Source organism: Cnephaeus nilssonii (assembly GCF_951640355.1).
Source record: "Cnephaeus nilssonii genome assembly, chromosome: 9".
NCBI classification, from domain to species: Eukaryota; Metazoa; Chordata; class Mammalia; order Chiroptera; family Vespertilionidae; genus Cnephaeus; species Cnephaeus nilssonii.
In genome coordinates, this window is record NC_137080.1 from 79,634,436 (window position 1) to 79,660,566 (window position 26,131).

General features: G+C 40.9%; 1 protein-coding gene across 1 annotated transcript; it reads left to right on the forward strand.

Annotated features, from left to right (window-relative positions):
• Positions 1-9,513: 9,513 nt before the first annotated feature.
• Positions 9,514-21,326, forward strand: LOC307104890 (adhesion G protein-coupled receptor F4-like; the record flags this gene model as incomplete). The annotated part of the gene is made up of 8 exons (XM_079780149.1): positions 9,514-9,600; positions 10,698-10,752; positions 13,083-13,234; positions 14,860-15,111; positions 16,253-17,632; positions 19,755-19,796; positions 20,222-20,281; positions 21,279-21,326. The coding sequence occupies 8 exons, from the start codon at positions 9,514-9,516 to the stop codon at positions 21,324-21,326; spliced, it is 2,076 nt and encodes a 691-aa protein (XP_079636275.1).
• Between the last annotated feature and the right edge of the window lie 4,805 nt (positions 21,327-26,131).

Here is a 26,131-nt window from a genome sequence, read left to right on the forward strand (position 1 = left end):
TGCGTTGAGCAGTCACATCTAGCATGAAAGCACACTCTACTCCAATGTACTCACACCCTGCAATAGGATGGCAGGAAAAACATTCTACCTAGGGCTTATTATTAACCAAGAAAGGCCCCTGGATGCTAAGAGAGAAACTCCAGAATTATTTGGGAATCCCTTGAACAAGCTGTGCACTCTCCCCTGCAGCCCACCACCCAGTCTGCTCCACCCTGAAAGATGTCAATACACTTGCACAGACCAGCTTGGTTGTGGTTGACCCTGGGTGGAAACGCATTCAATGTCCTGTTCACACCTCACTGTGTGTGGTCACTGGTCAGGTGGCTCAAGGAAATGACTGGCCAGGTGGATAAGGAAAAATTGGTGCTAACGGTGTCTAAGACAGATGCATGGTGAGAATGCTTTGGCAGTTATTTAAATTTCTTAGACTTTAATTTTCTTACCTATAAATTGAGGAAACTAGAGCATACCTCACAGGGTTGTTGTAAAGGTTAGATGAATATTGTAGGTAAAGAGTAGAATAGTACTTGGCAAATAATAGTTGGCCATTAAAATGTTAGCAGTTTTCATTAGAGTACCTGTGAATTCATGCGCACACACAAGCAGGCACACAGCTATAACCATGAGTCTGACTGAAGACTGCCATGGGAGTTAGTCCAATGTCTTCTAAATAAAAGAGTTAAGTATTTGATTCAGCCAGTAAAGTCTGCTGAGCTTGCCATTGACTGACCCTTTCATCCAATGTTACCCCGGTCATAAGATATAGTTCCTTGCCCAGGAAAGAGTATACATAATGGGTCTACTCAGGGCACCCTGCGTCTGAGTTCTGCTTCACTCTTTGCCTTCTCTGTGAAGTCTCTCTTGATTCGTCCAATCAGAGTGCTGATTCTCCCCTCCTGGTTTCCTGTAATAGTTATAATCTGTGCCATTCACTTCATGTTTAGTATTTATTGTGCTACATTGTTTAATTTCAGTATTTTTTGTGTGCATATATTTTCCAGATAAGACTGTAAACCTTTGGGGACAGGATTACTCACCTTTGTGATTTACCATGTTACTCGCTTTTGTATGTCCAAACGCAGAACAAGGCGCCATGCACATACAATATGTTCAATAAAGTCCTTTGATTACACAACCAACGGTTTGATGATACTGAGTTTTCCAATTACCACATGGCCTGGTACTAAACTGGCAACCTCAATGAAACTGACCTATTTCCACAAGCGTCACCTCCCTGATCTTCCTTACTATAAAAGATATAATCACACTGCCTTTCACTTCCCCTGGCAATATTTAAATGGCGATTTGCATTGAATTTTGGGGTCAAGAAGATATGTAAGTAGAAGACACTAGAATAGGGATGTATGGGACTATTTGGTGATATGAAGGACAATACAAACTGGCTACCTGTCTGAAGTCAGGTTATATGATGTTTCCTGACTTTTCCTTCTGGTCTAAAGTCCCCATGGCCATGGCCCCAGGTAGAGGCTCAGTAAGAATTAGTTGGCCCCGTCACTAAAAAATAAAACAAAATTCTATTCATTGCTAAGGTAGAGATTATTACTGATCAATTGCCTAGGCTTTTTTTCCAGGTTCAACATCAGTACAGGCAAAAACATGATAGCCTTTAAACATTATCCGCAACAGTGGCAAAACCTTGCATTGTATCCCCCGAGTTCTAATTACACCAGTGCCGTGGATGCAAACAGAGTCTGATCATCTGAGATAAAGGTGAGAAATTAAAGGACAAACAAGTGACTCATTATAATGGCTCTGCTTCAGACAAGAGAAACCTGTAATTTCTCTTAGGCGTGCTTGACGGACCCAGGTGGAGTGAATCACAGACTTACACAAGACTTGAAACCACGGCCAGTTTTACAGTTCTCATGTTGGCCTCTCACAACAGGCGGCAGGTTTGCACGGGGTCTCCTGAATTTCCCCTTCAAACCATGGAGAAGAAGGACCGCAGCCCCTGAAGGGGGACCGTGGGAGGTGCCGAGGCAGGTGCACGTGATGGTGGGGCGCGGAGGTGGGAAGCTCAGCGCCGACCTTCCTGCTGGGCTGCTGGATCTCCTGGATGCCGTGAGTACACCTGCCACGCCAGCACCTTTCTCCTGAACACAGGATTGTCTTTGCTCGTATTCCAGAACGGGGAAGAGGTGTGATTCTGGGTGGTATTTTCGGAAATGCTTGATTATGTAGGGATCTTTCCTAACTTTATATAGAAATCGACTAGCTCAAGGTTAGAGTATTTCCTGTCTCCTTTACATTTGCTTTCCTTTAAAAAGCCATTTGTAGCTCAGTCCGGGCAGCTCAGTTGGTGTTAGGGCATCATCCCAATTGGATCCCCAGTCAGGGCACATACAAGAATCAGCCAACGAAAGCATAAATAAATGCAACAATAAGGCGATCTCTCTCTCTCCCTCTCTCTCTCTCTCTCTCTCTCTCTCTCTCTCTCTCTCAAATCAATGAATACAAAAATTAAATAAATAAATGAAATAAAAAGTAATTTGTTAGGCTCTAATTGCTCAGTCCTAGGAGTGAAAGTGCAAAACAACTTGTCAGGCAATTATATTGTCTGTTCTCCGATTGCCCCCTTGCTTGACGAATTGGATGAGCAAACTAGCTTGCAATTCCCTTCCTTTAAGCTGAATGTAAACTAGATTTTTAATTTTAATTTTTTAATACATCTTTATTGTTGAAAGTATTACATAGATCCTAGATTTTTTAAATAAAGCATTCTCTGGTAGCTTTTTCTTTTAGTGGGGCGAATGAAGCTGTCTTTATATCAACTTACAAGGAAATATTTCCTACAGTTAAAAGTTGCTAAAAGGCATCCTCCTCATTTTGAGTGGCTGCTAGTGTGGCACTTGATGGTTTATGTCTCTTATACTCTGAGGTCAATTGTGGGAATGCAAATATGTTGCATCACAGGGTGCGATTTTTTTAGTGTCAGCACTCGAGTGACGCTTTGTTCATGGAGCAGAGCAATTGCTTAGTATATCAATTTCTTTAAAATCATCTCAGCATCGACATAGTTGCTGAAACGCTGAATGCCTTCGAACCCTGAAATTATGTGATTCTTCAAACTTGTCAGAATTTAAATCCACACTGCAATTCTCAGGAAAGTTACTGAGCTACAAAGGGATTGGCTGGAAGCCATCTAAAATAGCCCAGGATGCGAAGATTCTGGTTCTAATAGATCATTTACATCTTTCTTTCCGCCACGGCTCTTTATGAACCGGCTCCTCCAGGGCCAGGGAGGAGTGACTGCCTGCATTCTGTTATTGAGGCCAACAACTCGCTTGGCCATCTGACTATAGAATCAGAGTTCTAATTACACTAGTGGCATGGATGGGACATACAGTTATGAAATTAGGCTGCAGGGAATGAAGCACATACACACACCCCCAAATGTGGGTCTCCAGTTAGCCTTTTCAGAACTGGTCCTTCCCATTCATGGGACTGGCCAAGAACTATGAGGTGAGCTGCTGCCTGGAAGGTTAGCAAACAACGGGGAATATGCCCTCCCTGTCACCTTGGCGTGAAGTTCAATGGGAGAAGCATTTTGGGCAGGTGTCCACTTTGTTTACAGGAATTCCCATCTAGGTCCCCTCTGGGTGTTGTTTTGCAGGAAGAATTTTGAGAGATCAGACCTTTGGAGGTGCTTCTTCCTCCCCAAATGCAGTTCCAGTTCCCAGGCTGTGCCTTTTTACATTTTCCTTTTGAGAGTCCTGATGCCAGCTCTCACTCAGCGTGTTGAGACAGGCTGGGGGCCTCCGGCTGCGTGAGTCATCTCCTACAACTCCATCCGAAAGAAGCTCCAGGACCCACGCAGACTAAGTGTATTTTTGAATTCCAACTCATTCAGAAACTCAGCTCCAAGTACAAGGAAGATGGGGCCAATAAGAGCTGCTTGCACTGCATGCTCCTGGCAGACATCACTCATCAGGCCTGGCGTTGTTGCTTGCTGCCCCTAGGCGGGACCTTACAATCCTTTTTAATATAAGGTCCAGACAAAAGGAGGTCCATAGCAGGCTGGGAGCATTTCAATTTAAATTACCACATTCCAAAATTATCTGGAGTTGCAAATATGTTTGCCTGCCCCTCTGAGATAGAACCGTTGCCCTGTGGTTTTAAAACGAACACTTTAGCCCTGGCTGGTTTGGCTCAGTGGGTAGAGCGCTGGACTGTGGACTGAAGGGTCCCTGGTTCAATTCCGGTCAAGAGCACATGCCCAGGTTGTGGGCTTAATCCCCAGTCGGGGGTGTGCAGGAGGCAGCCGATCGATGCTTCCCTCTCATCATTGATGTTTCTATCTCCCTTTCCCTCTCCCTTCCTCTCTGAAATCAATAAAAATATATTTAAAAAAATAAAAATAAAACCAACACTTTAGAAGCTGCCATCACTCCCTGTGAGGGACAGTCATTCATTCTTTCACTTGTCCACAAATGTGTCTCTCATGTACCTTATGCTCTGCAAGGTGCAGGGGACAGAAAAACTGCCCACTGTATTCACATCTTGACAAATGGTATCATGATTTATTTTTATGTTTTATTTTTGCCTATTCCACTAGATGCGGCTCAATTCCCCTTAGGCTCTGGGGCTAAAGTAGTAAAGTCTTGCGCTCTGTGGAACTCTTGTCATTTCGGCTTAGGGTCACAGCAGTGGTGTGGGAGGCGCTCGTTGCTGGGAATTCCCTGGGAGGAGATCTCGAGACACATTTCTTCTGGGATTATTATATCTAGTTATATTTTCCTTTAAGTCTCTGAGGCCAGCAAATGCTATTTTCTCTCTGTTAGATCAGGGAGCCTGGCGTCCATTCAGTAGCTTAGAATGCTGTTTATTATCAAGTAAGCATCATAAGTGGGTGGTAGTGGATAATCACACCTTGGTAAGGACGCGCAGAGAGAGGTGGGTGGTGGAAGCAGGGATGAGGAATTCGGGACATTATTTTCATAGGTCCCGAGAAGCTGACAACCCAGGTTGCTTGTTGCTTTTATGGCTGAAATGTCATCTTTCAGACACTTTGGGAACAGGATGCGGAGTTGCCTTTATCAGGTGACTAGCCAAGAAGCCGGAGGGAACTTCTTTGTAAAGGTCAGATACCTCATTATATACAAAACTACCACAGGGAGTCTCCGGCAGGAGTTCTTTGGCATCTTGTTTTCTCTCCCTCATTTTTATTCTCGTTTCTGAGTCTGTCTTCCCTTCCCTGGTGATCATTCCAAACTTCTGTTTGCCAAGCCACTTCGTGCCTGCCTTCCCTCACCTCTCCCCTCGTTTCAGAATATTTCTGACTCATTTCACAGATTAAAGATGATCTGTCCACAGCCTCTTTCTTTCAGGATTGACTAAAGCCCAGACTTACTCGCTAGTGGGCGACTGTGGGTCCAGTGTGAGTAGCTTAGGAGCTCACAGGGAACTGGCATGTGGTAGGTGCCCAAAAAATGTAAGTGGAGTCTGAGCCTGGATAGGTTAATGTGTTACACTCCAAGGTAACATTGTGTCCTCAAATAGCAGCCTTAAATTCCCCAAAGTACTTTTGATGATCAAGTAAATTTGGCAAAACCTGGGTCAGTCGTCTTACTGGAATTGCTCTCAGAGTCTTTGCTATGCATCGATGTGGATAAAGGGGCAGCGGTGATGCTGATACATGCTGTTTCCCAAACTGATCTGACCTTGGAACCCCTCAGGCCTTTGTGAGACCAGTGCTCCAGAGAAACCCACTTCAGGACACAATATGTTGGCCAAATATAATAGACACAAACTCTGTATCGTTTTCCTATTAAGAGTAAAGCAGGTAAACTTACTGAATTCATAGAATATTTAAGTCAATGGGTACCAATGTCCTCAGTTAAGTTTTTCTTCCATTTTTTTTTTTTTAATTTAATTTTGGTGGGTGTTACAAACTGTCGGCAAACAACTGGTGGGTCCTGGGCATAAACATGCATATTATAGCACTATCCTGCCAGGATTACTAGTTACTGTTTTTATTTTCCCCCATTGGGTATGAGGCTCTTGATTGATTGATTGCCTGATTGATTGTTAATATCCAAAGTTTATTTTATGAATGTACATATGGGTGTCCATAAAAATATGAGACCCTAGGACCTTGATTTAAATAACCAGTGACAGGTCACGAACAGTATTAAGCCCAAGAGATTTGTGGAAATAGGGATTTCACAAAGATGCAGAGTTTTTGCTAAATTTAACACACTGTAGAACCAGAGGTTAATAAATGGTGTAAAGGTCATTTGAGCATAATGCACATGGAGCAATTCTGATTCTCCATGTAGGAAAGAATATCACAGTGACCCCAGCCACTCTTCACTAGGAACAAACAAGCAGGAGAGTTTGCCTCGGTGATATTCACATCGGAAAGCTTCTTCTGATGGCATTGCCCATGTTTTGCTGATATTCTTCTGGACAATCCACACTCCTCTTGTCACAGTTAATTGAATGTATTTAGATTCTTTGTCCTTGTTCTTTTCTTTCCCTCATTATTTCAAGGAACAACGTACTATATGCAGGCACTGTCCTAGGTATTGGAGAGGTTCCTTATTTGTATCTGCAGATATTTTTCAGTTTGGAATCATGCAAAACTCAAAGTTCACTTGAACCACTAAATCTTTATCAGTGGTAAATCTAAGAAAGTGTGCTTCCTCCATTCTGTTCTATAAAATATCAACCTCTGATTTTGGATTACGCTGACTTCTTTTTAATTTTTAAGAGGTTTCCATCCTCAGAGCCCTACGCTCTGCTTGCTGTCTGCTCTGCAGAGCACTCTGGCTCTTGGCCTCAGTCATTATTCGATTCTGATGGAAGGGCTCCCATTCAACTCTTTCTGGTCGGAAAAGAAATAACTCATTTGGGCCTAACTTGAAAACATCTACCCATCCGGCCCATGCTTGCCAATTAAACTGGGCAAAAATAAGAATGTTATAACTCCTCTTGGGTAACTTCATAAACATTTACCACCCCTCCCACACACATTTATAATAACTGAAGGAAATTTACCATGTAATTATCATACCAAATGGTATGTGGGTTACCTACAGTAGACTAATAACATGAATGATCAAGTAGCAAATTCATTAACTGAAACCCCCCAAATAGCCAAATGTACTCAGTTCAAAGTTTGTGTTTCTTATGGTCATGCTTATGATTTATTTTGCATATACTATATTTCTGCTAGTATACTTTGCCGCAACCTTTTGCAGTGGGGGTTCAGGTCAATGCACAAATGAAAATGCTAGACAAGAAATATGAATTTAGAAGGCATGGGGGGCCACGTGGAGACCTCTCTCTTGGAAAGGCGCACTGAAATCTGGCCTTATCCGCTTTTTATTCAGTTTTAGATACACATCTTGCCCTCAGTAAAGCACGGCAAACAGGTCGCAGACAGACAGTCTCTAAGGTCAATAAAGATCAGTAAAGATCAGTAAGGTTCAGTAAACATTTACTTTGAGGCTATTAGGTCAGGAAATTGCTTCAAGCCACCGCTATCTCAACACAGCCCTACTAAGTCCAAGGTCCATCGGCCTTCCGAGTTCCTTGGTAAACTCTTATGACAGTATTGAGAAAGCGGTGGCTTCCCGCATACATTTTTAGTTTATGTGTATATATAAAATGCATTATTATTTCCTAATGTTCCGCAAAGAGTATAATGATCTACATAAAATGTCATGACTACTGGCCCCTGTACTTGAATCCTTTCAGGATCTGCCCACCTTGAGGCCCTAGCACTGCTTGGGGAAACATTTTTGGACTCCCTAATTCACACAACATCCCATCACATCTTAAGCCAAATGCCTGACTTTCTTCTAGCAAGATTAGCTTATGCAAAGTTCCTATGCTGGAAACTTAGAGTAAAAGTGGCCCTTCTATGCAGCCTTAGATAGAAGGCACTATTGCTTATAAATGCCTGCCATTGGCTCTCTTTCCTCCATTTAACTGCATTTCAAACCACCGTCTCTAGGTAGAGGAGCATTGCATTTATCTTCAGCATCAGTCCTATTATTTGGTCCTGAATGTAGGTATCTTTTCTCCCTGATACATGTACCCAGGCAAGGAAATTTCAACATAATTGTAAAGAATAGCAAAGAGAAAGGATCAAAATGACCACTTTAATGGGAAAAGTGAACAATTTTCAACTGGATAATGAAATAAAGTATTGTGCTAGTTGTGTGGCTCTAATTTTTTTCAGTTATATATGGATACCCATATATACATATACATATATTTGTCTGTATACACTGAGTCACAATATAAGATCTGTTTCTTATTGTGTCATATTAAAAATTTGTGCAATCTACAGATACACAGGTGAAACACATGGATACATTTCAGACAACCTATACTGGTTTTTCAGGTACTTCTTTTTGTGATCATCAGTTAAAAATTCATCTAAATAATATTTACATTGCAAATTGCTTAGTGTGCCCATCCACCAATGAGAACTATATAAATGAGAACTTCTTTCCACCTACATTATAAGATCAAGAGTTCTACACACATATCCCAACACTGATGTAAGTCTATTATCACACTTTGCCGGTCATTCTTCCATGTTCACTTTCCTCTGCCCAGACTTGCTCTACAAGACATTAGTATAAATCAAAATACTTTCCCCTGTTCAATAGTTAGGAACTCAAAGATGATTTTAAACTCAAAGACAATTTGGCAACTTCCCTATAAGTGCCTGTGTCTCATCATCTCAGCTGAAGGCTCACTGGAGTCATGAAAACCCATCTTAGTCTTGACTCCACCCAGGAAATGTTTGACTGCAGATCAGTGAGTTTCATCTGCTTCCTGGCCACAGATTGCCTTTGGAGCCTAGAGAGATCAAAGTAAGTTCATGTCCATTTGACCATAAAGGGATTTTTCTTTTCTGAAGGCTAGGTGTCTGCCAAGCCTTGTTCACTAGGTACGATATATAGATAATCTCTCTTCCCACCAGCAGTTTGACTTTGTTCCCCACTGGACACCCTTTAAGAATAAAGAGATTAACAATTCTTCTCCACCCAAACCACCTGGTTGAACTCTTGGCTCCACCACTTTTCATCTGAATGACTTTGGCTCATAGTTGTTCAAGTCTTGTGCCTTAGTTTCTCCATTAATAACATGAAACCAGTAATAATATACTGTACCGCATGATTACATGAATTTACTGCAGCAAAAGTGCTTAGAACAGTGATTAGCAAATAAAAGTTCTTGAACATTTTATTATTAAAGAGAGTTGTGGATTAAATAAGAAATGCTGGCTAGGTGCACACATGTTTTTCCCGGTATTTCCATCATTCTTGCTTGCTACTGTTTGTAGACAGGTCAATAGTTAATAGTCTGATTTTCCCTGAGGTAGGTTGTTTGGTATAAATATCTCAAAGTACCCAATGGGGTCACTCAGTGGTTGGTTTTTCTGTGAAGTATTGTGCTAGTTGGGTGGCATTATCACCTTCAGCCGGCTGCACCTTCTTTCTCTATTGCAGGTGAAGATCCTAATGTGTGAAAATGAAGTCCCAGTCAACCATGATTTGCTGTTTAATGTTATTTCTGACCACAGAATGTTCTTATTATAGAGCCAAGATCCACATAAAAGTAAGTAGAATGTTCTCACTATAGATCCAAAATCCCCATGAGAAAACTGGCAGTTTGTCTAGATGGCTAGTTTTCTGATAAATAACATGTCATATTAAAGACATTTCCAAATGACTGCCATTTTACTCTTGCTGATAGTAGTTTTCTAGAGACAGGAAGAAAGAAAATGTGAGAGGTGGCTGGGACTTGCAACAGTATAGTTGTGAAGTGCAACAGGGTACAACAACGTAGTAGAAAAATCACTTTCAAACCATAAGAGTATGTAGAGAAGCAGCGATTGAAAGGAGGAAGTACAGTCATGAGCTTCTTAATGACGGGGATATGTTCTGAGAAATGCATCATTAGGTGACTTAGGTCATTGTGGGAACACCAGAGAGTGCACTTACACAAACTTAAATGGTACAGTGTATTACACACCTAGGCTACATGGTGTACCACATGGTCCGTCACTGACCAAAACATCATTAGGCAGGACATGACTGCACTATCCTGGCAGTTAGGTAGTTGAAAGATTTAGATTCAGACCTTAACTTGGTTTGATTCTTGTTACACAAGTTGCTTCACTTTTCTGAGTTTTAATTTACTTATCTATAACATGAAGGGTGTGTTTTTTTTCTTTTAGATAAACTTTTTAGTTCTTTATAACTATACAATAATTTGTGATTCCATTATTACAACCTAATGCTTACTTCTAGTATCAGCTCATTTCTTTTTTTCTCAATATACTGGTATGCTGGAGTACATTCGCTGCATTTCACAGTTATAGTTAAGATAGGCAGAGGACAGCTTAGTGCTGGAATTGTCATCTGCGTGGTCTCTCTGAATACTTAGACTTTCCAAAAGATGGATGCAATCCACTAACCTGACCTTCAGAGCCCAGGTGACCAGCGTCAAGGTTCTAGCCCTTCTTGGAGGGCAGCATGCTCACATCCACATTTCCTTCAGCAAGTTCCTGCAGTATCAGCACATGAACCTGCTGCATTTTTCTTCCTAGTCCTGAACACATTTTCTCTTCACATCCACGTGGAGCCTCTAAGTTGAGATGAGAGAGGAGAATTCCACAGTAAAGAGGACCTTTGGGAATTTGTGTTTTACAGGATGGAGATAAACGTCAACATCCTGAAGAGAAACCCCTGACTGGAAGGATACAAGGTATGTGGCTACAGAACAGTCTTCTTCCATTTGAAGACATGGAAAGCATGTCCCCAGAACCACGAGTGTTCCAATAAAATATAAAAACCTCTAATAAGTTGTCAGTGTTTATCAATAGTGATAAATTTTCTTACAATAATACCATTATCCAAGGCATAGTCAATGAAGAAAGTTGGCAAATATTCACAGAATAGTAGATTATTCATTTAAAAACCCACAAGGAAATCCGTTTGAACTAACAAGCTAACAAGAGGCAGAAGAGGGAAAAGGACATTATTCATTCATTTCTTCATCCAAAGATATTTTTGTATTGCTTAAATGTATGTAATGCTTTGGTGCTGAGAGGTATGTTAAAGTGATGTCAGATAGATATTGTATTAGTGAGACTGGTCAGTCTTGAGAAGTGAAAGACAAGCTATGTAAGTAATTATTAGTCTTAAAATAGTGAAATCATGTGATTCTCACCCAAATAATAGGAATAGACTGGATTTTGCACATTCATGACCAAGTCTGTTTTTGGTGGCAGATAAATCTCTACTTAGATATGGAATTGAAAAAGGAAAGAGGAGAAAATGGGAGATACTTTATTGAGCATTTATAGTCGAAGTGCCGCACAAGATGCTGTCTCTCATTTAATGTTTGTAACAACACCATGGTATCATCTCCAAATTATATAAACTGAGAGGCACTCAGTTTAAATAACTGCCAAATTGATACACTGGGTAAACCCATTTGTTTCCTTTCTCTGTGAATGGAGTCATCCACAGAGCCATCCAAGACATAAATGTGGGTGTATTCTTATCTCACAGCTAAATGGTCACCCCATCATATTGATGTCAACACTTTCCTAGCTCTCAGCCTCATTTGCTTCTTTCCATTTCCCTGCCACCCTCCTAGGAATACTTCAACAGCTTCATATCTGGGCTCTCTGCCTCAAGTCAATCACTCTACCCAAGGGCCAAAATAAGCCTGTCACCAGGTTTTGTAAATAAAGTTTTATTGGAACCCAGCCATGCCCATTCATTTACATACTTACAGAGACTGTATAGCCCACAGTGTTGAAACTATTTACTCTCTGGTGAGTATAGTCTTATTTAGCAAATAAAAATATAGGATGTCTGGTTAAATTTAAATTTCAGAAAAACAATGAGTAAGAATGCATGGGCCATATATACACTAAAACATGATTCATTGTTTATCTGAACATCTTCTGTCGACCCTCATTACTAGTATTTGTGGATTCTGTATTTGCAAATTCCCCTATTCTTTTGAAATGTATTTGTAATCTCAAAATCAATACTCACAGTCCATTCTCCATCATTCACAGAACAGCAAAAAAATTGAATCGGCTAGGTGCATGTTCCCAGCTGAGGTTGAACAAGTGGTGCTCTGCCTTCTTGTTCCAGCTCTCTTACCATACACAGTGTTGTTTGGGTGGCCTATGTAGTGCCAAGTATTTTGCTTTTTTGTTGGTGATCTTGCTGTTTAATATGGCCCCCAAGTATACAGTAGGGCAAAGTGCTGTCTAGTGTTCCTAACCGAGATGTGATGTACCTTCTGGAGAAAATACCTGTGTTCGATAAGCTTTCTTTATATGCCACCATGAGTTATAGCACTTATTGTCCATGAATTCAATGTCAGTAAATCAACTCTTTATTATATAAGATGACTTTAAATAAAACACACACATAAAACAAACATATATTGATACTGATCTTTTGAAAATTTTGTGAGCAGAAGCTCCTAGAAACCTTGTATTCCCCTAGGTACGATGGCTCAGTATTTGCTGACTCAGTGTTTATGGCTGCAACTTCATAGAAAATAACTACTGCAAATAATGAGAATCGACTGTATCTGAAAAGAAAATTAACATTTATCTGAGCATCCTGTGTTTTATTTGACATTTATACGATCCTTTACAGAACAATGTGCAGATTCCTGCTCTATTCTACTGTTAATTATTTTTCAAAAACAAATTTAATCTTATTTTCTGTAATGCCCATGTTAGCACAGCATTCAAGGTCCTTCAGGACTTGACCACTGCTTCCCTCCCCCTCCTCATCTCTGGCCACTCTCCCCTCAGATGCTCTGAGCTAGCCTTTCTGAAAGACATGTGACCCTCCTTTCCACCCACTGCCTAGACATCAGCTTCACAATCTGCCTGGCAGGTCTGTCTTGTGGCTGAGGACCCAGGTCACTATCACCTCCTTTGGAAGCAACTTAAAATCCCCAGTATGAGTTTGATGCCCCCATCGAAGTGTGGAACTGTTAATTACCTCTCTCTCTCTCTCTCTCTCTCTCTCTCTCTCTCTCTCTCTTTTCCTTTTCAGAGAAATGCCATGGACCTTGCATCACTTCATCCAACTGCAGCCAGCCCTGTGCTCAGCCCTTTCGTGGAGAAATAGGATTTACATGTAACCAAAACAAATGGCAAAAATCAACTGAAACATGTACAAGTCTTTCTGTGGAAACGCTCTTTCAGGTGATGCATTTGCATGTTATTGGCAACAAGAGCCAATCCCTCAGGAGGTGGTAGAGGCATTTTTAACATGTTCTATTGAGCATAAGTCTCAGGTTTGAACTTAGGAAAATCTACAGAATAGGTTTAATTTGTCTCTTCTTCCTTACCCAAACTCAGGTTCTCTCCTCACTCCCCACTCTCTCCCTCTCCCTTTCAGAATCCTTTCTTAAAAATCAGATCTGGCCCTGACTGGTTTGGCTCAGTGGATAAAGTGTCGGCCTGCAGACTGAAAGGTCCAGGTTCGATTCCGGTCAAGTGCATGTACCTTGGTTGCAGGCACATCCCCAGTAGGGGGTGTGCAGGAGGCAGCTGATCGATGTTTCTCTCTCATTGATGTTTCTAACTCTATCCCTCTCCCTTCCTCTCTGTAAAAATCAATAAAATATATTTTTTTAAAAAATCAGATCTAAAACTCATTTACATAATGGTAAATGCTTGGAGGATAAAGTTTTAGCTCTTTTTTAAAAATATATTTTTATTGATTTCAGAGAGGAAAGGAGAGGGAGAGAGAGATAGAAACATCAATGATGAGAGAGAATCATTGATTGGCTGCCTCCTGCATGCCCCTGCCCCCCTCCCCACTGGGGATGGAGTCTACAACCGGGCATGTGCCCTGACCAGGAATCAAAACCTGACCTCCTAGTTCATAGGTTGATGCTCAATCACTGAGCCATGCTAGTCGGTAAAGTTTTAGCTCTAAAGGTGGATTTGCATGTTCTGGGCTGCCTAATTAATCAACTAAATGTGTCTAGAACCAAATTCATTTTCAATTTTGTTCTAATACTTTCAATCACTTGACCAAAAAAAGGAGAAATGAGTGACCCAAAGGGAATAGAAATGCAGTGAAAACAAAAAAATCTGAGTTAAAATGAAAATATCCTGTTTTATGTTCTTTCATTTAAGCACCATGTACACCTACCTTCTCTCTAATCCCATAGAAGCACATGGATCTCTGCCTTTCATAAAACTTCAACAGTGACTCTGTAAGGGTCATGGAGGCTCTGTCACTTAGCATAGGTGGAGGTCCTTGCAACCCTAGTGGCATTCCAAAGGGAGTTAAATGAAGTGTATTATTGCTTTGACTTATCCAAAGTCACATTCTGGGAGACTCTGCGTAAAAGTATGAGAAAAAAAGGAAATAATTTATTCTAATTAGTGAACTCAGCTTTTTGAAATTGCAATTCCACTGTGTTCCATGTTTGACTTGCCAATCTCCAACACCACCCTCGAAATTCCTCTTAATGTGACGCCTCTTAAAACATAATAATTACTGGACCAATTTTTTCTGGAATTTCTCCACATCTCTGGGGAAAACTGTTTCAGTCCTGAGTTAAAGTCTTGGTCCTCAAAAGCAAATTCCAATAGGAAAAGAGATCTTTGTGGGAATTTTGATACAATCTCCTGCCTGTGTGAGACCCCACCTTAACCTCTCTGTAACTAACAGCATCTTAGCCACATTTTAGGACCCCTTGCTTCGCGTCTATTTTCTTCATGTTGATCATTTTTGTGCCTTTATCTCATTCAGTCTGATGCATGTTAGGTGTTTATTCATTTTTAATAAAACATCATTTTTTAAAAAAAAATAGGACTTAAACAGTGCATCACGCCTTTCCATCGCAGCGCCCTCCATACCCCTGCGCATTCTTGACTTTCGTGCTCCGGAGCCCCTGCAGAGCGCAGCGCAAGGAATCCTCAGGAACTGCCCGCGAGACTACGCCTGCATAATTGACGTGGTGAAATCCTCCGAAGCCACGTCTGGAAATATCGCATTTATTGTGGAGTTACTAAAAAACATTTCTACAGACTTGTCTGATAATGTTACCCCAGAGAAAATGAAGGTAGGTATTCTTTGTTAAACACCAACCATTATCTCCCCCCAAATCTTGCACTTTAATATCAGTTTCAAATATATTTTGCAGGGGAAAAACTATAACCACCACAGCAGATATAACAATAACAGAATTTTTACTTCAGTTTTTCACATGGATTCATTCGGGTTTATGGAAGTTGTCAAAAAGTTAGAACATCCTATATAATAAAACCCTAATATGCAAATCAACCAAACAGTGGAATGACCAGTTGCTATGATGCGCACTGACCACCAGGGGATAGATGCTCAATGCAGGAACTGCCCCCTGGTAGTCAGTGAGCTCCCACGGGGGAGTGCTGCTCAGCCAGAGGCCAGGCTCACAGCTGGCAAGTGCAGCGGCAGTGGCGGGAGCCTCTCCTGCCTCCAAGGCAGCGCTAAGGACCCCTCGGTGGACATCCCCTGAGGGGTCCTGGACTGCGAGAGGGCACAGGCAGGGCTGAGGGATTCCCCCCTCCCCCAGTGCACGAATGTCGTGCACCAGGCCTCTAGTTTTTTACATATGTTTGTTGTATAGGATTAATATTTGCAGAAAAATATCACATAGTGATGGCAGTGAGCAAGATCGTGTCTACTCTAGTGTTTCCAAAATTTTATTCTGGAGAACATAATTGTTCTGAGAAATGTTAATGGAGCGTCCATTTCTAATAGGTAGATGCAGGAGGTGTAGGGACTCTGAATTAAAGTTAAGCAGGTTTCCTTCTTTAGACCTTTTAATGTGTGAATGAACTTTGGCACCCTTTATAGGAGTGAGGGATATAGGAATATGGTATTTATCAAACTTAAATTATTATAGAATCTATCCCCAATCTCCTTCATTAAATAATCATTAATATCATATGGGAAACTTGCGTTATAAAGACTGCAGTTTGGAAATGCTGCCCTGGGCACATAAAAAAGCAGATAAACTTTATCTGTGATACATTCTATTTTTAGCATTCTTTTGTCTTCCCTGCAGGCTTATCAGCATGAGATTCAGTAAACAGGAAATTTCAAGAGAAATATGTCCAATAAGATCAGATCATTTGCCTCAAAAATTGCAGATTTTAGAAACCGACTTTGTGAAATAATGTGTGAATCCTTGGTATCATATCCACTTTTCTCCATTGCAGAGCTACAGCGAAGTGGCCAACCACATCCTCGACACAGCAGCCATTTCAAATTGGGCTTTCATTCCTGACAAGAACGCCAGCTCAGACTTGCTGCAGTCGGTGAATTTGTTTGCTCGGCAACTCCACCTCCACAACGCATCTGAGAACATTGTGGATGAACCCTTCATTCAGACGAAAGGGTTTCACATCAGCCACAACAACTCGGAGGAAAGTTTCAGATTCTCCGGGAACATGAACAATACAACAGAGGGAATCTTAGGAATGATAGAAATTCCCAAGCACGAGCTATGGAAGCTGCCACCAAATGCCTCCCAAGCCATCACCATAGCGTTTCCCACCCTGGGGGCTGTTCTAAAAGAAGACCACTTGCCAAATGTGAGTCTTCCCAGGCCGGTAAACGGCCTGGTTCTTTCGGTGATTTTACCAGACAGATTAAAGCAAATCTTACTCACTTTTGAGAAGATCAATAAGTCCCGGAGTGCTAGGGCTCAGTGTGTTGGCTGGCATTCCAGGAAAAGGAGATGGGATGAGAAGGCGTGTGAAAAGACGTTGGATATCAAGAACAGAGTGAAATGCCGGTGTAACTACACCAATGCAGTGATGTCTTTTTCCATTCTAATGTCCCCCATATCTATAGATGACAAAATCCTGGACTACATCACCTGCATTGGGCTCAGCGTCTCCATCCTTAGCTTGGTTCTTTGTCTGCTCATTGAAGCTACGGTGTGGTCCCGGGTTGTTGTGACAGAGATATCATACATGCGCCACGTGTGCATCGTGAACATAGCCGTGTCGCTCCTGACTGCTAATGTGTGGTTCATCATATCCTCCAACTTTAGCAAAAAGGCCCAGGACCACAACTGGTGTGTGGCAATGACATTTTTTAGCCACTTTTTCTACCTCTCTCTGTTTTTCTGGATGCTCTTCAAAGCACTGCTCATCATCTATGGAATATTGGTCGTTTTTCATAGGATGATGAAGTCCCGCATGATGGCCATTGGCTTTGCCATTGGCTATGGGTTCCCACTGATCATCGCTGGCACCACAGTTGCTATCACAGTGCCAGAGAAAGGCTACATGAGACATGATGCCTGTTGGCTTAACTGGGACAATACCAAAGCCCTTTTAGCATTCGCCATCCCAGCCTTGGTCATTGTGGCCGTGAATCTTCTTGTGGTTTTGGTTGTTGCGATCAACACTCAGAGGCCCTTTATCGGCAGTTCCAAGTCTCAAGATGTGGCCATAATTAGGAGGATCAGTAAAAATGTTGCCATCCTCACCCCACTGCTGGGACTGACCTGGGGTTTTGGGATAGCCACTCTCATCAAAGGCAATTCCTTGATATTCCACATAATCTTTGCCCTGCTCAATGCTTTCCAGGTAAGTTCCAAGAGGGAGACTTACTTTATTAATTAATGTTATTAATTAATATTTCACTGACAAGACATTATTTTCTAATTTGTTATTCCAACAAAAAATGGCTATGTTTTAAAAATATAGAGCACAAAATATTTCTTCCACTTCCCTCCATATCTTAGAGATATTTAGATGTGGCATCTCTCACCCTGTTGATTATCAAGTTGCATTGAACTGATCAGGCTGGTTGGGTGAAAATTTCCTTCCTTCTCTCCCCAGTGAGCCACCTGTATCCTTCCTAAAATTTCTGTGGCAGAAGAAGTTGACCTGCACTTATGTAGGACTAGTAGGTCAGGGATGTGTGAGGCTACACTCACGTGTCATGCCTCCAAACAAGCACAATTTTTATCCTTTCTCAAGTACTTTGAGAACTCAGTGAAATGAATCATTTTCCATGGTGTGCCATTCTCTTTGAGTGTTAACCAGTCAGGGGTTCCCATGCCTCTATCCCCTGTGATGTAATTGTAGGTTGCCATTCATAGAACTAAATCCTGCCACGTGTTACCTGATCCTAGGAAAGTCACTTCTCTCAACATTCCATCTATAAGATAAAAAGGTGGATCTAATATGATCTCTGTTGTCTTTTATTCCTTAACATACTTGATTGGCATGATGATCCCTCTAAGAGCTGTTTTACTTCATCTTGGCTGCTAAGCTTACACATGTGGGAAACTGTCATTGGCCAGGCTGCTTCCCATACCTATGGGTAACAGAAAATCTGGCAAGTTTATATTCTTAATTATGTTTTTTAATCAGGGGTTGGCAAACTATGGCCTGTTGCCTGTTGTAAATAGTATTATTGGAACACAGCCATACTCAATCATTTACATTTCGCCCATGGCTGTTTTTGAGCTACAATGACAAAGCTGAGGTAGTGGTAACAGAGACTGCATACCCTGAAGGCCTAACATATTTATTATCTGCTTATATTAAGCAAAAAGAAAAAAAAGTTTGACTAGTATTTAAATAACTGCATAATAAAGCAGCAAAGTGTTCCTATTAACATGTCATTGCTACTATATTTAGAAATTTGGTACAAAATACATATAAAGCAAGCTTTAAAGAAATGCCAACTCAGATGAATTATATATCCTACTCATAAGTATTTAATAACTATAGAGACTATTTGTTTCACTTGTTCCCTTGCATTACTTTAAAGAGAAACGTTGGACTTAAGCGTTATTTTGTTGTTGTGTTGTTTGTTTATTTGCTTGTGTTTTGAAATCAAAAGCTCTTACATTCACATTATATCTCCCCAACTCTGGAGGAGAGAAGGATTTCCACCAGTTACTCTGGTGACAAATGACCTCATCCTATTTTTACTTTGCTACTTAATCAAACCTCAGAATGTTCTATGGTTTTGTTCAGATCATTTACTAGTGTTTGTCTCCTTTCTTGATAGAAAGAAAAATACTAAAACACTTGTGACTCACATTTTACAATTTTAGTCTTCTGATCAGTGGTTCTTCACCATGAAAAACCCAGATTCCCTCCACTCTCATGGCAAGATGCAGATTTTTCTTGGATGTCAACTCCCAACATTTAAAAAGATTGGCTTCCAATGATTGTGACTTTATAGGTGACCAAGTGTTTAAACTTGAGGAGACTCTGACCTTATTGGTTTCTATAGTTTCTCTTTTATGCAGAAACTTCTTCCACCAGCCCAGAGAATTTGGTGTGAAAATAGTCTAGAATACAAGTTTCATCTTCTCAAGATACCTTCTGTTATGGTGACTTTGAGTTGCAAGATCCCATGTCATGTCTCACTGTCATCATGAGTAAGAACAGCTCACTTAATATTTTGGAAGAAAGTAAACAGATTTTATAAGGTTGAAAACTCTATCCTACATATATAGCCATTTAATAAATACCAATCATTATCATGCACTGACATGAAGGTGATCCTCTTTCTTTGAGGTGCATTCAAGAAAATACACACCAATGCATTTTTATCTGAATCAGTGGTAAGTGAAGTTTTGAATGTCTGATAACATCCTAGAAGGTATCTAAAAGCGTGGTATTAATATAACAGCTGGAATGTTTCCTGCAAAACTTTCCCTCATACTTCTGTTGAATTTTGCCACAGGGGTTCTTCATCTTGCTGTTTGGAACCATTATGGATCACAAGGTAATTTGAATTTGTTTCACTCACTGTAAATGATTTTCATATGGCTCAGGAAAGCAGGAGGAAGAAGCAGGTTTGATCAGAGAGCATGGTTCAGGGGAGTTGAGTTAGGGGGTGGGGTTCAGGGCATCAGCTGTGAGCGGGAAAGGAAAGAACTCTATTCTCTCATTCCCAGCACATCATCAAGTCAACAGGAGGCTATATGTGAGTACAGCTGCTGAAAACAATTAAAACCATACCTACAATTTAAATCTTAATAGTAAATCTCATTATACCACACCTTAACAATTATCTAAGCATTATTATTTGCCAACCACTGTGCTAAGCCATCTGATGCTGCTTCTACCAGTGTGACTGGTCTCCAAGTTTTAGGGCATAAACTAGGCATTGGGGATATTGTCATTTCTTCACTATCATTGCTTCTTCAGATAAGAGATGCTTTGAGGATGAAGATGTCTTCCCTGAAGGGGCCAACAAGAGTAGCAGAGGTAAGCCTCTCCCTTTTGGTCTCAATACTGGAAGGTCAGTGTCCTCATGCAGAGACAAATATTATAGGTCAGTGTTCATGATTTTTCAGCATAGAAAATCATTAGTTCATTCATTCATTCATTTCTTCATTCAACAAATATTTCAGTATACTGCTAAAGCTTGAGTGAAGCAGAATATACTCAAGAGAATTTTCCACACTGAATATATTTCAACCTGACATTTGAACCGCTAAGTTGGGACAACATGGACCCAACATCATAGATTCATAAAATGCTAATGGGTGGAAATGAGAAATAAGTCATCTTACTTATTTCATAGGTAAGGAAACCAAGGCTCAGAGTACTTGAGACTTGCCCAAAGCCACCCAACAAACCATGGGAATTATCATTCTGCTTGCTCAGGACTCTTTTAGCAAACGTACTCCCTTGGATTGAAATGTATGTGTTCTTATAGATCTTGAAGATGACTTTTGTCCAAGCTACTTGTCTTTTAAGATACCAACTGAAATTGCTACCATTGCTATATTAATTAGAAAGAAGTCATTCATTCAACTAACAGTTTCTCAACAAGAACTATTTCCTTAAAAACAAACAAATAAACAAATTTCTGGACACGTTAGGAATCAGCATTAATGGTTAGCTGGTATTGAGTATAACTTTTAACATAGTTCACCAATTCTGTGATAAACACTCTCTTCACCTTTTAATATTTCTGAAATTGGAATGTATCTTACAATCAGTGGCATGTTATAGTTTAATTGGCAATTTATTTTTCTTTCTTGGTGGGACATAAAAATAATGATGTAGCTTCCAAAGTTAGAGTCTGTGAAAAATGGTAACTTAATTCTGTGTAACTGTGTCAATGTAGGTCCCTCTCTGCATGTCTTCATTTTCACATGTTTATGTCTAGGCAGGCATATACATACATATAAATATATGTGCATTTGTGTCAATGCAATTACTCATCGACATCACTGTTATTTTTGTTCCTATTTAGAATGCATCGTTAAGCCCAACCAATGGATCTAAATTAATGAATCGTTGAAGATGAGATGTGAGTATTAACAACTCAAGGAGAAACTTCACCTGCAAGTGTGACAGACAACTCAGTGCCCTTGTGAGCACACTCTTCCCTACTCAGTGATGCTGGAGTGAGGTGGGAAGGAAATAGATGGACGTACCCTTCAGAGAACAGAAACTTCTTGATCGACCAGCACATAAATGGAAATATGCACATCTTCTTTAAAACCTACAGAACCAACTCCAAGCACACTTGTTTCTGTCCTCAATGAGAGGATGCTGTCATGACACCTGCACTGATACAGGATACACCCTTGCTGTCCACAGCGCTCACACACCTATCCCATCTTGGCAGTGAGTGGTGACCGGAACAATAGACCAATTGTCCAGAAGAAAGACTTCATTGATTGAAATCACAAAGCAACAAGCCTGTCTCTCCATAATGAAGTTAGGGCCAGAATCATTCCTAAGGGGGCGTGGGCGGAGTTGTAGCAAATTAGCTGTCTACTCATAGCCAACCTATGAGACATTTCTACACAAGGGAAAACAAATATTAGGCATCCATGAAGGGAAGAACAAGTCACTAAATGGCAGGCTAAAGCCTGAGGGGTAATAGGGGGATGTGGGCAGGAATGATCAGTCTTGGTATGGTTTCATCTTGGAGAGTTTCATGGCTTTTCTTCATGGATATTGATGGGTCTCAGGTTTTGTTTTTAAGAGCCACCTGGCAACAGGCACATCCTCTTTTACATTCCTTTCCATTCTGAGTCATGGCCCATATATTCAGCAATGGGGCAAGGCAAAGGCAAATCTTAGGGAACTAAAGAACCCTAAAGGGATGTCCTCTGTTACAGATTCTAAAAACCTGATGTGCTGGTGTCCAGAGAAAGGGAGGGAGAGTAAGGAGGGCTTTGTTATACACATTGACTGGCATAGGTGGGTGCTGGGAAACCAGAGGGAAACACTGGCATATTACTCTTAATTAAGCATCTTTACATTTGGGTTTTTATCTGAGCACTTTAAAAGGGAGGAGGAAGGATTTAGTAGAACTTTACAAAGGTTAACTCTCCCCAACTCTGCCCATTTTCTAGCCCCTAGGGTTCCTCCATGATGGAATATTATTATCACATTTATTGATTAGCCATTCATTGAGAGTTAGTTCAGATGATCTGTTAAAGTTGACCTTTCCATTAAAGTCCCAGTTTGAGCTGTTAGGGAGTTCATTAGACTGTCTCAGCTGGAGGCCCTTCCTCCTGGGCATCCTATATCCAACCATTCTAGAGAAGAGGAGCATGGTTGTGGTCTTACACCCAGCTAGTGGCTGTAGTAAAAGTTGAAAAAACACACACACACACAAAAAAAAAACAACAACAACAACAGTAGAAGCCAAGATCAGGAACTACACTGCTTAGTAGATCTGGGGATGTGCACAAGGCTTAGAGCCATATTAGGAGGAAGTGTAGGAAAGAGGTAGGAATGCACTAACAATTCTCCCCAAAGAAATCCACAAAATTTTTCAACGTCTATTTTTGAACCTATGAGGTGGGGGATGAATTAACAATTCCATTCTTTCTGCATATCCTCCTCTCAGGGCCCAGGACCTCATGAATTGTAATTGGGACTATGCTTTCACATCTGGATGCACGTGATATCAGTAGGGTTCAGCAACAACAGCTGGCACCGTGGCAGACCATGCTGGGGCCCAACAAGCATTAGAGGACAGGGACAGCAAGTGCATACTAAGTGATTCTTCCAAGTCCAGAATGGAGAGCTGGCAGCATGAGGGAGGTCTTTCCGCAGAAATCAGAGATTGGGCCTCATCCATGGTGTTTAGAGCGGAATTACAGCTCAGTGATATGGGGTGCATGGTAAGCGCAAGGCAGAATCGCAGGCCAGGACAAGGCTAAACCACAGGGTAAAGGTCATATTTCAGACCTTAATTCAGAATAAAAAATCAAAAATTGATGGGGTTCTCAGAAGGTGAGCAGAATTCCAGTGGCAAGAAATGGGGAGGGAGGTCAGAAGTGAACTTGCAGAGAATTGTTCCCCCTGAACATGACTGGAAGCTCCTCAGATCCCAGTGACCTCAGGTCAGACTGCTCTTAGAAACATGGTTGGGACAGGAGGTGCCAGGGTCAGGAATAGACTGCAGAGGTGTGAAAACCAGGCAGTTTGCTTCAGGTGTAGATTCTAATTGGGGGGTCCCATCCTGGGAGGTGACTGGATGGAATTTTTATGATAAGGCGACAGCCACATGGAACCCTCTGCCATTCATTTAAAGGGTAGTCCTTTAATATGACTTGAACACAGCCAGTTTCATCCAGTGTGATTTCAGGGTCGAGGTTCTGTTCCTGTAAAATCTCTTCCACATATTTGCTTATGCCTGAAATTCACCTAAAAGATTACAGAATTCTTCATTCCACCATGAGAAATGAGACATTGAACAAATACCTGGAGAGAAGCAATGCTATTTTCTATGTAAAGTTGTAAGTTCAGAGCTGCAGAGCTATTTCAGAGACCAAGCTTAGGTAATAGAGGAGGGCGAGCAGGCGCTGAGCACTGAGTTTAAAGTTGAGGGAGAAGCATGGAGAATGCCTAAGGCACAGACCAGTAAAGCTGGGAGGCTAGCCTTTCTACTATGTGACTGCAAGGAAATCACAGAACACCCCTGTGCCTCCATCCACTCCTCTGTAAAGTGAGTCTAGTAATAGTACACGCACAGCCCAGGATGGTGTTTGGAGTTGGTGAGTTAATACGTTAAAAACTGGTAGAGTAGTGCCTGGTTCAAATTAAGTGATCAATAAGCACCGGTCATTATTCTTTCTGTTAACTAGAGCTTCCACCGTTTTGCCTAGGCTTCCTCATTTCTCATGGATGCTCGCTGCCCTGGACTGAGAGCTGAGTTTCAGAAGGGCTGGCATGAGACGAGACTGGTCTGCTTCTTTGGGATACTTCTCTTCTTGCCTGGAGCAACACCTAAACTCTCAGCGTGTTAATGTTTGCTGAGGAAACATGGTGGTTAACATTTGGTGACTTGGCTTTAAGAAAGCTATCTACTGACCAACCTTTTGACCTACCCTTGACCTGATGGAGTCTGGCTTCTTGGTCAACCTTGACAAGATTAAGACTCAATATGCAAGCTGTTTTATAAACTCTGGAAAAGCCTGGGGCTATCGAGGCCCTGCAGGGCTTGGTCAGCTTTCCTTCCTGAGGCCTACTCTGTGCTCAGCCATCCACCCCTCTGATCCTGTGCATGTTGAGGGACCGGGTTAGATCTGGTTTCAGGGGGAAGGTTGAGGGGGGAGTGGGAGATAAGGTGGCAAGAGAAACATTGAATCTACTTTGGAGAAAATTAAGTCATGCAGCTTTCCTAAAGATAAGGAACAGAAGAAAAATAAGAGGACTTTTTAATGTGTTTATTATTGTAGTCTATTTTAGACCTTGAATAAAATTAATTCAGCTCTTAGAACATTAGTTTCCTCATTTGTGAAACAGGAAAATTATTATTTTAGGTATTATTGTGTTTGTGTGTGTGTCTGTTTAAACCACTGTATATAAAAGAGTCTGGTTAATATTTTAGAAATAAAAATGAAAATATTTACCTTTCACGACATGCTCATGTGTGAGTTCATCCAAGGTGGACATCCCCATTGGTACCATGACATTCTTGGGTATCAACCCTGTTATCAATCTATTTGAACTCATTGCCCAGACCCACAGGAGACCCAGAAATGCAGTCCTACTGTGTACTGCTAAAGTGAGAACCTGGAAATACTTGGCAAACAGCACTACTGTTTTTCAAAGATGCTTAGTGAAATTTCTATCACCAGTTTGATATTAAACAGCAAGCCATTCAGGTGGGCTGAAAATGGCCATGTGGGTGTGGGTAGAGCACTTGGATCAAACAGAAGTCACAAAAGCCATTTAGTCACCCCTTTTCACAAAACACATACACAAACAAGTATGTACCTCTTTGCAGGGCAACTTTCAAAACTGCTAGTACTGATAGTTTAGAAACAAGACAGGGATTGGTTTCAAATAGTAATTATTCAAGTGATAAAATTGTCCAGTCAATTGAAAATTATGCTCCTTTCATAAAATTAAAATACCTCATCCATAGTGAGAGAAATCAATCTAATTTCCAGATTTATAAAATTTCCCAAACATTAATGTATTGACCCACATTTTCTTCCTGACTATAAAACAATTTTTATTTCTTTCAATTCAAAGATCTAGTAATTCCAAAGCGTCATGCAATTCCTAGCCAAATTATTGCCTTTAGTTCAGTAGATATATTTGGTACTATAATAAGGTTAAATTAATAATTCCCTTAAGTTGATTACATTTAGTCCCCATTCTTTTTCACATTTTCCTAAGCTCCTCATCTTTTCAGTGCATATTTAGGGGAATATGGTACTGCGTTTAATCACTTCTGCAATAACAGGACATATGCATTTCCAAAAATTACCTTGTGATGCAAAATTGGCAAAAAAACAACAACAACATAGAATTTATGGTATCGATTGGATTAGAGATATAACATGCCAGGAATGAACCTTAAGCAGAAATATCTTAGCCCTTAGGAACTCAGCTTAAAGATAAATTTTCTTCTAGGAATCTTTCCTCTTGGTAATTCTCATCTTGGATACAACTGAGTGACTCAGGGGTCATACTCCCACTGAGAAATCCATTTTTCACCTGCATTATGTGGCCAGGTGATATTTATCATCTCTTTCTACCCTCCCACATCCAATTCATTCCATTAAGAGGTGTGGATGAAAGTTTGCATTACGAACAGAAGGGGTGGCTTTTACTTGGTGTTTGGTTTCC